This window comes from Cornus florida, unplaced genomic scaffold (assembly GCF_030987335.1).
Source record: "Cornus florida cultivar Cherokee Brave unplaced genomic scaffold, ASM3098733v1 CherokeeBrave_3.0.0_Hap2_Chr08, whole genome shotgun sequence".
NCBI lineage: Eukaryota > Viridiplantae > Streptophyta > Magnoliopsida > Cornales > Cornaceae > Cornus > Cornus florida.
Window position 1 is genome coordinate 13,094,732 of NW_026775578.1, and position 15,392 is coordinate 13,110,123.

At 34.8% G+C, this 15,392-nt stretch overlaps 2 protein-coding genes across 3 annotated transcripts; both read left to right on the plus strand.

Annotated features, from left to right (window-relative positions):
- Positions 1-702: 702 nt before the first annotated feature.
- On the plus strand, positions 703-4,237 carry LOC132269738 (uncharacterized). The gene is given in 3 exon segments (XM_059770991.1): positions 703-1,209; positions 2,155-2,322; positions 2,408-4,237. Coding segments are annotated over 3 exon segments (2,505 nt in total).
- Positions 4,238-5,296: 1,059 nt separating this feature from the next.
- Positions 5,297-11,394, plus strand: LOC132269463 (UDP-glucuronic acid decarboxylase 6). Of its 2 annotated transcripts, none has more exons than XM_059770655.1 (13): positions 5,297-5,480; positions 6,036-6,155; positions 6,727-6,813; positions 7,024-7,111; positions 7,263-7,354; positions 8,122-8,186; positions 8,279-8,367; positions 9,041-9,118; positions 9,203-9,296; positions 10,043-10,109; positions 10,237-10,300; positions 10,402-10,442; positions 10,984-11,394. In XM_059770655.1, the coding sequence occupies exons 2-13, from the start codon at positions 6,066-6,068 to the stop codon at positions 11,167-11,169; spliced, it is 1,041 nt and encodes a 346-aa protein (XP_059626638.1). In that variant the 5' UTR covers positions 5,297-5,480; positions 6,036-6,065; the 3' UTR covers positions 11,170-11,394. The 2 variants fall into 2 exon arrangements, with proteins under 2 accessions (XP_059626638.1, XP_059626637.1); XM_059770654.1 differs by lacking the exon at positions 5,297-5,480 and adding an exon at positions 5,552-5,804.
- The last annotated feature ends 3,998 nt before the right edge of the window (positions 11,395-15,392 follow it).

The window sequence follows — 15,392 nt, forward strand, 5'->3', positions numbered from 1 at the left end:
CCAATCTGTCAATTGCTCCCACTATTCAAACTGTATATGAAATCAAATTAATTTTAGATACATAACATTATATATATATATATATATAACCCATCAAGTGTTCGCTTTTTCTTTCTTTTTCTTGTACCTCTTTACAGATTATTTGACGAAAATGAAAAGAATGGAATAACAATGCATTAACTTCCATGCTTGAAAGTTTGAAATAAGTTTTTCATGGCTTTTGCCATAGTCACAATTGTATCATTGCAATTAATTAGTTGCAAATGCAGATCTCCTCTAAAAAAAAATACACAAAACAAAAATAAACTATCTGGAGCAATCCTTAATTATCGGGAATAAAAAAAAAAAAAAAACTATCTGGAGCAAAAAATTTCAATAAAAAAACTATCCAATAAAAAACCGCACAAATATATACTAATAATAAATAGATCTCAACATTAAGTATGCATTGCACCAAAATAGTCTAGTGGAAATTACCGAAAAAAAAAAAATATATGTCTAGTGGATTCTCACCCTTTACCAAACCCCCTGTCGATCGCCTCAACCATAAAATCTAGTACCCTCAAAATTAATTCTCATGCTAAAACCTTCCTACCTCATGAGAGCATAGGGAAAGACTGAATAGCACTCAGTTTTCTTCTCCAATTCTTCACCATGCCAATCAAAACCTATGATCAATCTAACTCGGCTCGAGCCATGTCCATGTGGTGGTCTTGCCTTGCCTCCGCCTTCCGAACCACCCTAACTTGCACCATAATAGGCTGCACCACCCTCTATGCCCCCGAGTCCTTCCGGCGCCATATAACTTACCCAGCTTTTTCCTACGTGGCGGCTATTCTGATAGTCACCGATGCCAAGTTAGGAGACACCCTGCGAGGCTGCTGGCTGGCGCTGTATGCCACGGTCCTGGGTGTGGGTCCGGCCATCTTGAGCCTGTGGGTGATAGGACCAGCCCAGTTAACCACCAGCACCACCGCTCTGGCGGTGGCGCTCAGCTCGTTGGTAGTTGCGCTTCCGGAATCCACCCACTTGGTGGCTAAGCGGATTGCGCTGGGTCAGATTGTTATCGTGTACGTGATAGCTTTTATAAATGGTGCTCACACTGACGCTGTTATGCATCCTGTACACGTGGCAGCCAGCACCGCCGTTGGGGTCATTGCTTGTGTTGCCAGCCTCTTGTTGCCGTTCCCAAGTTTGGCTTCTCACGAGGTAAAAAAAAAAAACAAAGACATAGTATAAACTATTCTATATTTATAGAATTCTTTTCTGAAAGGTAGAAGAAACATAATAAATATTTATATTTATTTTATATTTATAGAATTTGCTTAAACATTCCTAAACAATAAATAAACATAGAATACTACAAGTTTGCATTTTAGATGTCTAACGTGTGTGCATCCTACTCTTACACATAGCAGAAAGATTGCTACTACTTCTGCATAACATTGCAAAATGTTACCTTCTCGAAATATATATATATATATATACATATATTGCAAAATGTTGGTAACTTAAAAATGTTTGTAGATCAAACATGGAAAGAAAAATGGTACTCCGTATATAATTCGAGTCGGTTTATGTGAATCCTTTTAAGAAGCAAGTAAATCTCATATAACTCTTGTAACAGAGTTGATGTGATGTGCATCCATGCTAAAATTGATTTGTATTACTATATAATTTAGGCAAACAGACCATATCAAATAATTGACATTGGAGATCAAATGTAGAAAAAGAGACTTGAATTCAAAACCTTTCAGATTCAAAATTGTAGTGGTACATTAGAACACCAATCAATTGCCCCTAAAATAAGTTAAAATAAGCTTTCAAAGAATGAGTCATGTCAAGCTCCAGCACATAAAATACTATATGATTGTAAATTAGTGATGCTCCAAAAAGTAAAAAGTAGCCATTGCACCATGACCTATAGCATTAGTTATACTGATGACTCTGACCAATATTTTTTAATGGTGCGCCAAGTATATTTAATTCACAGCTTAAACTAATTTTTTTTCAATTTTAAATTTAAGCGTGATACAGTTCTCTCCAACACATATAAATGACTTTGCTCTCGGGTGCATGTGACATATATATATATATATATATACTGTAGCATTGTGCACGTTTGAGGGGGGGTAATTGCTACTTTTTTTCCAGGTAAAACAGAACTGCAAGCTTTTTGCAGACAACGCTTCACAGAGGCTAAAGCTCTATGTGAAGGCATTCTGTGCAGAAGACAGCACATCTGGACTAGCATTGATATCTCAAGCAAATTCCTTGGCTGTTACAGGAACCAAACTTCTCCAAGCTATTAAATGCAAGCAAGTAAGCTAAATAATAATAATAATTACTATGAACAGTGGATGGTGAATTTTGAGTTACATTTTTTTTCTTAAATCATAATTAACAGGAAAGCATGCAGTGGGAGAGACTTCCAATCAAATTCTTGAGACCTTATTGCATGAACCCAGGAGATAGATTGCAAGATCTAGAGATACCTTTAAGAGGTATGAACATTGCTTTAACCAATTCTTGTTCAGTTCCAGTTAGAATATTGCTGGACCAAGACCTCAAAAATGGTCTACTCACACTACACCAGAGTATTGACCAAACCCTTAATCATATTAAGAACCGTTTGCCTTTTGATTCATTAACTCTGCCTCAATCAAATGAAAACAATGTGATGAAGTCTTTCCTAAGTACCCTTCAAACCATTCCACCAACCCAGAAAGATTTACCCTCTTTTTTCTTCCTATTTTGCTTGAAACTCCTCCATAACAAGACAACAGCCACTTCATCAATTGATCATTCACCTAAAAAGGATAGGTGGTTCTTCAGGGGAATTTGGAGCAATTGGACGATGAACATAAGCAAGAAAAGGCTCATACCAGCCTTGAAATGCTCACTTTCTGTAGGACTTGCTGTGTTATTTGGTTTGCTATATAGCAAGGAAAATGGGTATTGGTCAGGACTGCCAGTAGCCATCAGCTTCGCATCGGAACGAGAAGCTACATTTAAGGGTGCCAATGTCAAAGCTCAGGGCACTGTGTTGGGGACTGTCTATGGAGTATTGGGTTGCTTTCTTTTTGAAAAATTCATGCAAATCAGGTTCATGTCTCTTCTTCCTTGGTTCATTTTCACCAGCTTTTTAAGGCGTAGCCGTATGTATGGACAGGCAGGTGGGGTTTCAGCAGCTATTGGGGCAGTACTAATCTTGGGTCGAAAGAATTTTGGTACTCCAAGTGAATTTGCCATTGCCAGAATCATAGAAACCTTCATTGGATTGTCTTGTTCCGTAATGGTAGATATTCTCTTGCAACCTAGAGCTTCTACTCTTGCTAAATTTCAACTTTCTCAAAGTATCCAGGCATTGTACCAATGCGTCGATTTGATAAGTCTTCGTTTTGGCAAAGCCAAATTGGAAGAGAGCCAAAAGAAGCTCAAAACCCATGTAGATGAGCTAAGAAAACTCATTGGAGAAGCTGAGGTGGAGCCCAATTTCTGGTTTTTGCCTTTTCATAGTGCTGGTTATAGTAAGCTTTTGGTGTCTTTGTCAAAGATGGTGGATCTCTTACTTTTTGGAGCTCATGCAATTGGATTGCTTGAACAAGAATCAAAGAAAATAGAAATTGGTTGGAAAGAAGCTGCAGACAAGCTCGATGGTGATCTTACGCTCTTGAAGGAAGTGTGTGGCTTTTCAACAAAATGTTTTGAGGAGACCAAATTGATCACATCTCTCGAAGTGCTTGAAAAGAAGCTCCAAGAGAGGTACATCTCTGATGATCTTGAGTTGGGAAGACGAACAAATCCAAATACTTTTAGTGTCTCTGCTTCAGATCATGAAGAAGAGATGGAGAAGATCATAAGTTCTTATCTTCAACATTCAAAAGAAGAAGTTGATAGAATCCATGATATTGAGGGTGAGTGTGAGTTCAAGAGCCAAGTGGTGTTAAGTTTGGCTGCTCTAGCATTCTGCATGAGTGGTTTAATTAAAGAGAGAGGAGAGATTGAAAAGGGTATTAAGGAAATTATACAGTGGGAGAACCCTTCAAGCCACATAAATTTGTAAGAAAATTCATGTGAGATGCAAGCCTCCTTACATCCATGCAAGTGGGCACTAGGCAGTGGAACTTCAATGCTCCATCTCCATGTTAGCTTCTTATTAGCCTCATTATGCCCTGCTGATGGTTGTTTCCATTGTATCTCTGTTCTCCCAAGGGAGTTTGTCTCTCCATTTTAACTCTGTTCTTCCTAGGGAGTGTGTTCTATCTTGGTTTCTGTAATTTTAATATATACCAATACACCGACTTATCTTACCAAATATATATATATATATATATATTGTATGCACAAGGTTGTCCACCCAACTTTATCTATAAAAAAAAAAAAAAAAAAAAAGCTATCCACCCAATGAAAATGCACCATTTAATAAAAATTATTTCATTTATATATTTATGAAAAATATTTTTAACAAGCTGATTATGGCATTTTATGAGTGAACATACTAGTATATTTAGTACTCAATATATTTTTAGTTGTATGCAGTGATCATATAACAAATTTTTTCAAGAAAATTTTTGAGGGTCTAGTCTCAGTCCACTGTCTGACTAGGGTTCAAGGCGAAAATTGACTATAATAAAAAAAATTGGTGGGCTTGAGCCCATCCCAAGATACGCCTTTGCTTATGTGATGTATTACTATTTAATTATTATGTTATACCATGTCGTCACAATACTTAAAATATTTAAATTTGTTATCAACTTCAAGCCACCTAGGTTTTGAATCCAATTAGTGGTTTCAATTGAGTATACATTGAAGATCAATAATCACTAGAAGTTCATGTTTTTGAGTTTAAGTTAACCAAAAAAAAAAAAAAAAGTTTATCGACCATTACTGGTATACTTGGGCCGAAATACTAACATAACGACCTATAGTACCCAAGCCTAGCCCAACCCATCAGCTCAATCATCTGGGCTTTACCAAAGCCAGGCTTGGGCTAACCGGATTCCGGGTCTCAATGATGGAACAAGCCCAACGTGCTTGAGTTTGGGGTCAACAGGATCCAATTAAATAATGCCCTCACCTTGTTGTCTACACCTGTGTATCATGCACCCTCAGAGTAATACTCCCTCTTTTTCATTTTAGATGTTGTTTTGAAAAATGTGACTCACAAAATGAGACAGAAGTAGTATTAAACTCCACGTGGCAACAAATGGAACCATCACAATATAAAAGAAGAAATGCGGGACAGTATCGTATTCCACACACTGCTTCTTTTGTACTCCAAAGTCCTGACCCACCAAGGACTCTATACAAAAGCATATTTCTTCACGTCTCTCGATCCTATTCAAAAATTCATATATACTATATCTGTATATATATCTATCTATCTATATGTGTGAGTATATATATATATAGGTTCTATAAAGCTACTTTTTTGTGAATCTCAAAACCCTTGATTTTCTACTACTAATTCTCAGAAGGTAACCGTTGAATTCAGATTTCATAATTTCTTATTAGTTTGAGTTTGTAGTATAAGTTTGGTGTGGTCTCTATTTCGATCATCGTTGTTGAGGAGCTATCATTAATTTTGGTGTTTCGTGAATTTGAAGTCTCTTTTTATTTATTATTATATTTTTCAATTATGTTGCACTCGAGTTGGCAGTGTTTGGTGGTAGAAGTTTCCATTTTTAATTATTAATACACTGTAGGTGTGTATATAGCTATATATAAGCTGTTGATCTTTGCGTTTCTTGGATCAATACAGAAATTAGGGTTTTGAGTGTTCTTTTTATTCTCACGATTAGGTTTGTCTTGTTCTATTCTTATGTTTCCTGATCTGTAATGTGATCATCTCAAATACATATGTACATGTGAAAATGATTTTAAAGTTTTTAAAATTTTTGTTTCTATTTGAAATTGGATATAAAGAGTAGCTTGATATTTCTGGTTGAATTGCCTCATTTTTTTTTTTTTGAAATATACATACATAGATATGTAGAAGACATTAATTGTATGAAATTGGCAAACTGTGGCAGAGTATTGAGTTCTGTTAGGGGATCTACGCAATGGCAAAGAATTCTTCGAATGGTGATCACATAACAACCACAAAGCAGCCTCCAAGCCCATCTCCTTTGCGAAATTCGAAATTTTTTCAGGTAAAGTTAATTGTTGGAATGCAATTGTTTCAAGTTATAAAACTATGTTTTTACCATTTTGTTAATACATAGTTAGCTTTGGATTTTGGCTTCGCTTCTTGTTATTGGTTGATTATGGTTGGAAATGAGATGGATAGCCAGTCAGCATGAAAGAAATAGTGAAATTGTTATTTTTTTTCTATTTATTTGATCTCCTAGACCTAGTGAAATTCATTAATGGTCAACATTGTTAGATGCATTTAATACTTCAACCCCCCCTCCCCCCCGGTGTATGAAAAAAATTTGTACTTCATAAAATCAATAAATGTAGTAGAGCTTAGTCTAAGCATTGAAGACTAGTTGTGATTTGGACATCTATGTGTCCCAGAGTAAATGGTGAAACAGCTATGTTCTTGATCTTTGATTGATTAGCCACAGAGCATTATGACTACCATATGATTTGATGGATAATTCATCCTATTGTATAATAATAGCCGATTAACCAACATCACCGTACCCACTATATTTTCATAGTTATCATTTTTTGTGCCTCCATATCCTTGTCAGTACTAACTTGTGTTCTTGGTGGCAGTCCAATATGAGAATTTTGGTTACTGGTGGAGCTGGCTTTATTGGGTCTCACCTAGTAGACAGACTGATGGAAAATGAAAAGAATGAGGTGAACATTACTTTCTTTCTTATCTAATCTCAAGTCTCTTTGTTAATTCCTAAGAGATGCAATAGGAATGTGATACTTCCATTATAACAAGCACCCATCACCATTCAACACCAACTAGAAAAAAATGAGAAGGTGATTTAAAAGGTTGCGACTTGTGATGTTACATGTAAATAATGAATAATATATTAACAATTTGTATATGAATTTCAGGTAATTGTTGCTGATAATTACTTCACTGGTTCAAAGGACAATCTTAAAAAATGGATTGGTCATCCAAGATTTGAGCTTATTCGTCATGGTACTTCTCTATCATATTCTCTGTTAGTGTAGTCACTTATGTATCTAGTACTCTTGCGGCTATGCAAACCCTAATTTGTTGCACGTTCCACGATATCCCTATATACATAACCTTTTTTTCCCTCATTATACTGTATTATTATCTTTTGTAGATGTCACAGAGCCTTTGTTGGTTGAGGTTGATCAGATATACCATCTTGCATGCCCCGCTTCTCCAATTTTCTATAAATACAATCCTGTGAAGGTGTGTATATGAATGTCCAATATTTACTTATCATTTGTGCAGTTCATTACATTTTCTGTGATATATCATATACTGGTCATCTGATGTCCTCTCTCAAGTGTGAGCTGCAGCACTTAAACTTTCTACTCATTGTTAGATGTAAGCTGCAAGCATTGTCATTCTATTGCACTAACGTAGTAGATGACACAATATCTAACCAGATCTTTTTTTTCCCTCTTACCCCATCCTATTATTGTTTGCTTCCTTGCTTTTTCTGATTTCACTTAAAGATCGTTCATTATGTAGTAGACTAGCAGCCAGTTATCTAAGCATAACCTCTGCTCAAAATTAAGACAGTAGATTTTTGTCCCAATTCCATCAAAATAAATTAAGAAAAGGAAAAAAAGATGATCTAAACCACGAATAAGGAGGAATGCAGATATGCTTCAGCTGTCACTGCGTCTGCATTTCAACAATCACAAGCTTGCAATTGTTTACCTACCATGTTCATCTGGTGGTATGTTGTGGTTTTTGTTCTCATAGCTTACAAGGTCATGCTGATTGTTTGTAAAACACAAAATTCATCAGGCATTTATTTTGGCCACATCCATGCCAGCTAAGATAGTGCCATCTTCAGCCTCAAAACAACATAAGCAGACTCTTTTATTCATATGTCCTATCATCTATCTTGTTTCATTTTTACGTTTAGAATTGAATAATTTTGTGCTTATGCCTTGTAATGTAAATTTAAGAAATGGTCTAATTTGTAAGAAAATGATACTCTACAGACGATAAAGACAAATGTTATCGGCACATTGAACATGCTAGGACTTGCCAAGCGAGTCGGAGCAAGGTTGGGACACTTGACTTTGTATTTATTTTGACGAACTTGAATAGGTGTCATCTATCTTCTCGTTTTACTCTTTCTATGATAATGTTGTACAGGATTTTGCTTACATCAACCTCAGAGGTATATGGTGATCCTCTTATCCACCCCCAACCTGAGAGCTACTGGGGTAATGTTAACCCAATTGGTAAGTTTATTTTGCATCATAATTCGGTGGCCATATCTATGCATATGAGAAAGCAGAAAGTTTGTTATTTAATTATATTTCTGTTTGCAACATTTTAAACTTCTTTACTATTTGCTTTACATGAGTAAAGGCAAGCACAGTTGATGACTGTGAACTGTACAAGTAAAACTAATTTTTTATTTAAATATTTTTCAAATGTTTACATGTTGAGCATAATATGCCATTGTAGTTGCCATTTATAGGCCGTTTTCTCTTAGTCTCAAGTTAATATGATGGCAGCACAACCAGTGTTGTGAAACTTTATTCAATTGTAAAAAGATAAACTTCAAAAAATTGTGATGATATATGTACATATGGAAGAACTGAAGTCCTGTTTTAGTGTTTCCGTCATGTTGCACTAACCGATGCATCTGTCTCCATTGCCACTGAACATCCATGCCAAACAACTTAATACCATGCCAAATATTAAGACCTGCCCTTATGCCCATATTGCACGGTCCATGACAAACAAGGGCGAATCCAGAAATTGTTAATGGGGTGGGCTAATGCTAGTAATAATTTTTTTGGCTGGGCTAATACTGTAATATATATATATATATTGGCTGGGCTAAAATCTACTATAGTAGTAACTAATCTAGAGCATATTTTGAAAATATTTCAACTTGCAATGTAGGAGTTCGGAGCTGCTATGACGAGGGAAAGCGCGTGGCTGAGACATTGATGTTTGATTATCATAGGCAGCATGGGATTGGTAAATATGTTGCTTCTTCACTGAAAATGTGGTTTTCCCTACATTAAACGTTTCTGATGCGTGCCATTTCCCTTCTCTATTCAGAAATACGTATTGCTAGAATCTTCAACACATATGGGCCACGTATGAATATTGATGATGGTCGTGTTGTCAGCAATTTCATAGCTCAAGCGCTTAGGTAAGTCCTTATCCAGTCACATGGCTTTTAAAAATACCAGCAACTCAACATCTTCTTTTTCAGTTACTTTTTTTTTTTTAAAAAAAAAGTAAAAGCTTCGCTGTTCTGATTTGATAGAAAGGTTGAGTCAAGGACCCACAGAAAGAACATTGTAGTCCATCCTCTTGGCAAGTAACAAAAAAAATAAATAAATACCAGCATCTCGATATCTTCTTTTTTAGGTACTTGCCAAGAGGATGGACTACAATATTCTTTCTGTGGGTCCTTAGATGACTTATGGCTTTTAAAAATACCAGCATCTCGATATCTTCTTTTTTTTTTTTGTTACTTGCCAAGAGGATGGACTACAATGTTCTTTCTGTGGGTCCTTAGGTGACTTATGGCTGTTTCAAATTTACTCAACCTTTCTATCAAATCAGAACAGCGAAGCTTTTGCAATGTGAAGAATTGATAAAGTGTCTAACATGGAGACCTTAGAGAAACAGAAAACACTCAACTATTAGTACAGTACCAATACTGATATTACTTATAAAATAAAAATAAATAAATAAAACACAGTACCAACACTGCTGTTACAAATGTACATGTGTATTGATACAATAATGCTAAATATATGTTTGTTCGTACATTGCTCCCCTAGTATTGCAGTTCTTTTTTAATAAGTATCTTCACTAAAGTCTAAAACCCATTTGCGGTATCTTTTAATTCTGGAGCCATCATTTTTTTCTTCAATTTGCACTTTGTAGGGATGAAGCATTGACGGTTCAAGCTCCTGGAACACAGACTCGCAGTTTCTGTTATGTCTCTGATATGGTATGCAAGATATATAATATATGTGTATATATTATTTAAGAATTTTATGCCCATGGGATTGATTGTGCATTGGGTATTCTTGACCATTTATATAGTGCTCAATTTTTTTCTCGTCAAATTGTTGAAGGTTGATGGCCTTATTCGGCTTATGGAAGGCGAGAACACTGGGCCAATCAACATTGGAAACCCAGGTTATTTTACGAACTGTTATCTAGAAATATTGTGGTTTTCAGAGTAAAAGTTCTATCCAAACTTCTAAATGATTATCACTGATCTGGCTCTTGTTCACCAGGTGAATTTACCATGCTTGAACTTGCTGAGACAGTGAAAGAGGTCAGTTTTATTTTTTGGTGTCTATTTTTTAACTTATTCAAACGTTTGATATTTTTTTCTTAGTAAGCCATATTGATTCGATAACCAACATTCAGTAGTTGAGACAACTATCAGATTTTCCTTGGACTCAAATGATTTTTCTGATAAATAACGATGAGAATAGAAAGGGTCCAAAGTAACACTATAAACTTCTTCAGTGCTTGAGATTTGGATTTTGATTTGGTGCTTGAAACTAAAGGACCAAATCGAGTTGCCTTGGAGGAATTAAATTATTTATGTAGTTATTAATGATATTTAAGATTCTTTTAGCTGACTGGGACAACTTCTGATTAGTTCTTCGGAACCATAGTTACGGGCACAAGGCTTAAAGGCAAAAACACTCAGCGAAACGGTTACACCATTTGTGTATGTCCAACTAGATTACTCTGTTCTTGCATGTACAGCAAGATTCCAACATTGCTTTTTGAGACAAGTGATTTCAATCCAATTGAAACGAAATATTGGCTATGTGCCATTAATGTCCGATTTTGTTGACTTGCAGCTTATCAATCCTAATGTTGAGATAAAAATGGTTGAGAACACTCCTGATGATCCAAGACAGAGGAAACCAGACATCACAAAGGCAAAAGAAACTCTTGGGTGGGAACCAAAAATCAAGTTGCGTGATGGCCTTCCCCTCATGGAGGAGGACTTTCGACTGAGACTCGCAGTCCCCAAGAAGAAATGAACAAACATCTCAAGGGAGTTGAATTTGGCAAGTCATTTTTCCTTTGGTACATGGTGTGTTTCCTCAGCATGTGGCATCTTTCTTGTGCTTTTATTTTTCTAATTTACATATTTCATCTAAGTAAATGGTTGTGAGTTTTTTTCTCTCCTTGAAATTTTGGACTCTGAGAAACTGTGAAACTTTGTTTTCCTTGGTTAGGAAATAATGCTGCATTCTATTGCCCCATTCTTTGTTGGCTCCGGCTATTTAATGAATGAGAATTAAAAAATACATGTGAAACTCCTCTTTGTTGCTTTTTCCCGAAAAGGGAAAAAAAATTTAATTCAAAATGGGTTAAGTATGAATATCATTTTATTAATCCAATTTAGTGTAAGAATCTCACTCTTGATCATCATCATGCTTAATAGTAGTGTGAGAGAGAGAGAGAAGGGGAGAGGAACAGAACGGATGAGATTAGGGCTTCCACAGGATAGAAGCGTGAGAAAGAGGAAGAGGAGAGAGAATTATAATTTGATTCGGATCCATTTGCGTTTAACCCATATAACTATCAGATTTTTTATTTTTAATTATTTTAAATATGAGAGCACTTGTCATTTTAGCATTGCACAAGTTTCCTACTTACCGGTGAGTAGGTAAGTATTGTCCATTTTGTAAAGATGCCTAATGCCTAATTCAGAACTGTTGAGAGTGTTTGGGATTGTTTGGACCGAGGAGTTCTGGATTTCTGGGAAAGTTTGGACGCCATTGTGTTCAGTGAATCCTAGAATGCCCCTTTGAATCTATCAAGCATGTTCCCCTAAAGAAATGTTATCGGGCAGTATTACGGTATGGTACATGGAATGCATGATAGTGAGAGAATTATGCAATTAAATCAAGAATTCCGACGTAGACAAATTTATTTAACTCAATACAGCCGAATAATAGTTCCTCTGAATTCCGATGTAGACAAATTTATTCAACAAAATACAGCCGAATAATAGTTCCTCTGAATTCCGAAATGTAATGTGAAGTTCAAGGCTGTGGGACTTGAGAGAGAAACCACCTTGTAGGACGCCTTCATTCCATTTCGGTCTGCTGAAGTAACCATGTCAGCCGACCGAAATGGCATTAAAATATATGGCAACGCATCTGCATCGGCTCTCAATATTTCACCTACAAAACATGGGAAGCATAAAAAGAACAATAATAAACCAACTTGTAAAACCAAGAAATCATATCTGCCAACATACTTGAAACTCTTGAACATTCAAACTTTGTCATGTGCATAGAAGAAAATTAAAAAAATAAATAAAATAATGATAGATAAATGCTATCCACGCAGTAATGGCAAGGTTCAAAATATTCTATGAAATATTTATTCATCAGGAATAATGGATACAGTACTTGTACAAAATGCCAATGCTACAATATAACCCATAAAAAAAATCTTTGCCATCAAAAACAAAGAGTTACATAAAGTATGCTTTCTAGATGATGACGGAATAATGACCTATTAGTCTGATGGTAGAGGATTGGATAGCCATAAGGATAAGGTAGCTATTGAATTGATGGACTTAAAATATGTGCATTTAAACAAATTTAATTACCAAACTTTGAAGAGAAAAAAAATATATATAGTTTGAATAAAAGAATGCAACTTTTATTTTTATTTTTATGAGAATATAAAGAAGAAGAAGAAGAAGAAGAAGAGGAGGAGGAGGAGTAAGAATGAAAAGAAATGAAAAATTAAAGATATTTTTCAAAAATAATTGTTTTAGTGGGTATTTTTGTAAAATTTTATAAATTATAGGCCTATTTGTAATAAAAATTAATTGGGCCAAGGGTAAATAATTATTTCAGTGGGGCATTTTTCACTTTTTTATAAGTTATTGGCCTGTGTGTAATAAAAATTAATGGCCATTTTTTAGAAAAAAATTATTTTAGGGGGGGTATTTTGAAATTTTTTTATAAATTATAAGCTATTTTCTAATTAAAATTAATGGGTCAGCATGGACCCAGGAGGGCATGGCCCCCCCTGGGCCTATGCTGGCTCCGCTGTTGCTTGTAAGATGAAATGCAGTTGTCTTGATTTGTATCGCAGTCAAGACATGTGCTGATGTCCACGGCTAATGGGGTAGGTAGTGCTTCCAAATATAAGACAAATGCACTCTTCATGTGCTATAATGAAATAAATAGCATAATGTGTGTCAACTCTACGACCTACACAGACTTTTAATTCTTCAAATTATCCAAAAAAAAAATTCGTTTGGTAATAAAGTTTTATGTACACTACATAGATTAGAAATACACAGTTAACAAGCTAACACATCACAATACGAGCATTGCCTAATTTGCCTCAACAATTGTGAAAGCTATCATACAGATTATCACTAGATAAAATGTATCATCACCAGACCAGTATATATAACCTGCGTATATCAATGTTGAGCATTTGACTCCGAAATCTGAGAAGTAAAATACAGAGAATGGGAATTATCATATCATACATAAACATGTATTTCAACAAAATGTCTGGTTCAATTGAAGACGTATTCGAGATCTAGGGTTTTAAATTGCGATGAAATTCTAGGGATTGGGGGATGCACCTATTGTGCCTTTGGACAAACGGTGAGTTTTTCGCATCTTCCTCTGCAGAATATTAAGTGCTTTAAAGTGGCTGAATTATCAATTTAAAGTTGTTACTGTAAAATTTTGTTAACGGTACGATGAAAATTTGAAATTTCAGTAGTTTAGAACTTAAAATTATAATTCAAATTTTTTTATTGAAAATTAATATGATTTTTTTTTTTTTAATTTCAAATTTATAAAATTTATTTATCTTTTGAAAGTAAATTAAGAATTTTTTTTTTTTTTTTTTTTTTTTTTTTTTTTTAAGTAAGAATGTTAGTCGTTTAAGGAGAGGGGACAAGGTTGTTCAGCTTCCGGAAGAACCCAATCACTCGGACAACAAGGCACTTGCAAAAAAATGTTTCGGTAACTTTTTAATTTTAGAATCATCATACTTAAAAACTTCTTTATCTTATGTGATTTGAAATTAACCTATAGTATTTTTAAACTAAAAATTCCGAAATCGTTGTATAACAATGGACAGTTCAGACTTAATTGTTTCATAAACCACTTGCAATAGTTGATTTGTCACACACAACTCTCAGGAGACACTCACTTTAAAATTTATCATATAGTTAAAGTATTTATGTAACTCACACGTAGAATTGTCAGCGATAAAAATTTCAACAAAACTATCACACAGTTTTTTTCACAAGGCCTTCTGGAGCAAATATATTTTTATCACAAAAAAATTGTCATCATTATCATACACTCAGAACAGTTAAATAAAAGAGAGAGTTGAAGGTGAGCATGCTCACGAGAGAATGCCCAATGATGGTGAATTATTTTCCTTGTCCAAATATGACACTCCTATCAGTGTTGTTATACTGGTTATTGGGCTGCCCTCTTTGGGCTTAGTTTTCTAGGTCTTCTGTGGGCTTTAGCTCTGTTTGGCCGAATGGCCCTTTCCATTATTTGGAATTTTGGATCCTTCGTACATTTATACTTTTATATATATATATTTATTTATTCACTCTAAACTTGGATTGATGGACGGACAAACTGAAAAGGTAGAAGTTGAGCTCAAATTCAGTTTAGATCGTAGCCGATTTCGTTAAGCTCGTGAATTTATCAAATATATTATTTTTATATTTATTAATTCATGTTTTTAAATGCTTTAAAATTAGGACGAATTGCTACTACCCAGCTGCAAAAAACACCCTTTATGAATATTTTTGACAAAAAATTTCCCTTAGCTATCCGAAAGGAGTACTTTTAACTGATGTTTGTTTAAGTAATTGTTTGAAGGAATTTTTCATCGAGAAATCCACTTGTTAAAAATTGATCTTTCAACATTGCTTGGACAATATGATAGGTTCATTCTTAACTACAAAATGTTTTAATTTGGGTAGTTGTTACAAGGAAAAATTTGTTGCACATCGAATGATTCGATTCTGGATAGAAAAGTAATTGGGTATAAATAAATGGATATGCAGCATTGAGGGGGCACGTGATGCCCTGTCCCTTCTCCAACCTACTACATAGATATATATCTTTGTTTTATATATATACTTATATGGTAATTTTAAATAATGCCCCTCCTAAAATTTTCAAATTTCTCTAATTTTCTTTTATAAAAAGGAAAAAAAAAGTTACATATATCTCCCTTTTTCAAA

What these genes read in the sequence shown, in the direction of transcription:
- LOC132269463 (XM_059770655.1), top strand. Translation starts at nt 6,066, where the DNA reads ATGGCAAAGAATTCTTCGAATGGTGATCACATAACAACCACAAAGCAG. An exon ending in TGGAAAATGAAAAGAATGAG is followed by an intron (nt 6,814 to 7,023) that starts GTGAACATTACT and finishes TATGAATTTCAG; the next exon opens with GTAATTGTTGCTGATAATTA. An exon ending in TCTGTTATGTCTCTGATATG is followed by an intron (nt 10,110 to 10,236) that starts GTATGCAAGATA and finishes AAATTGTTGAAG; the next exon opens with GTTGATGGCCTTATTCGGCT.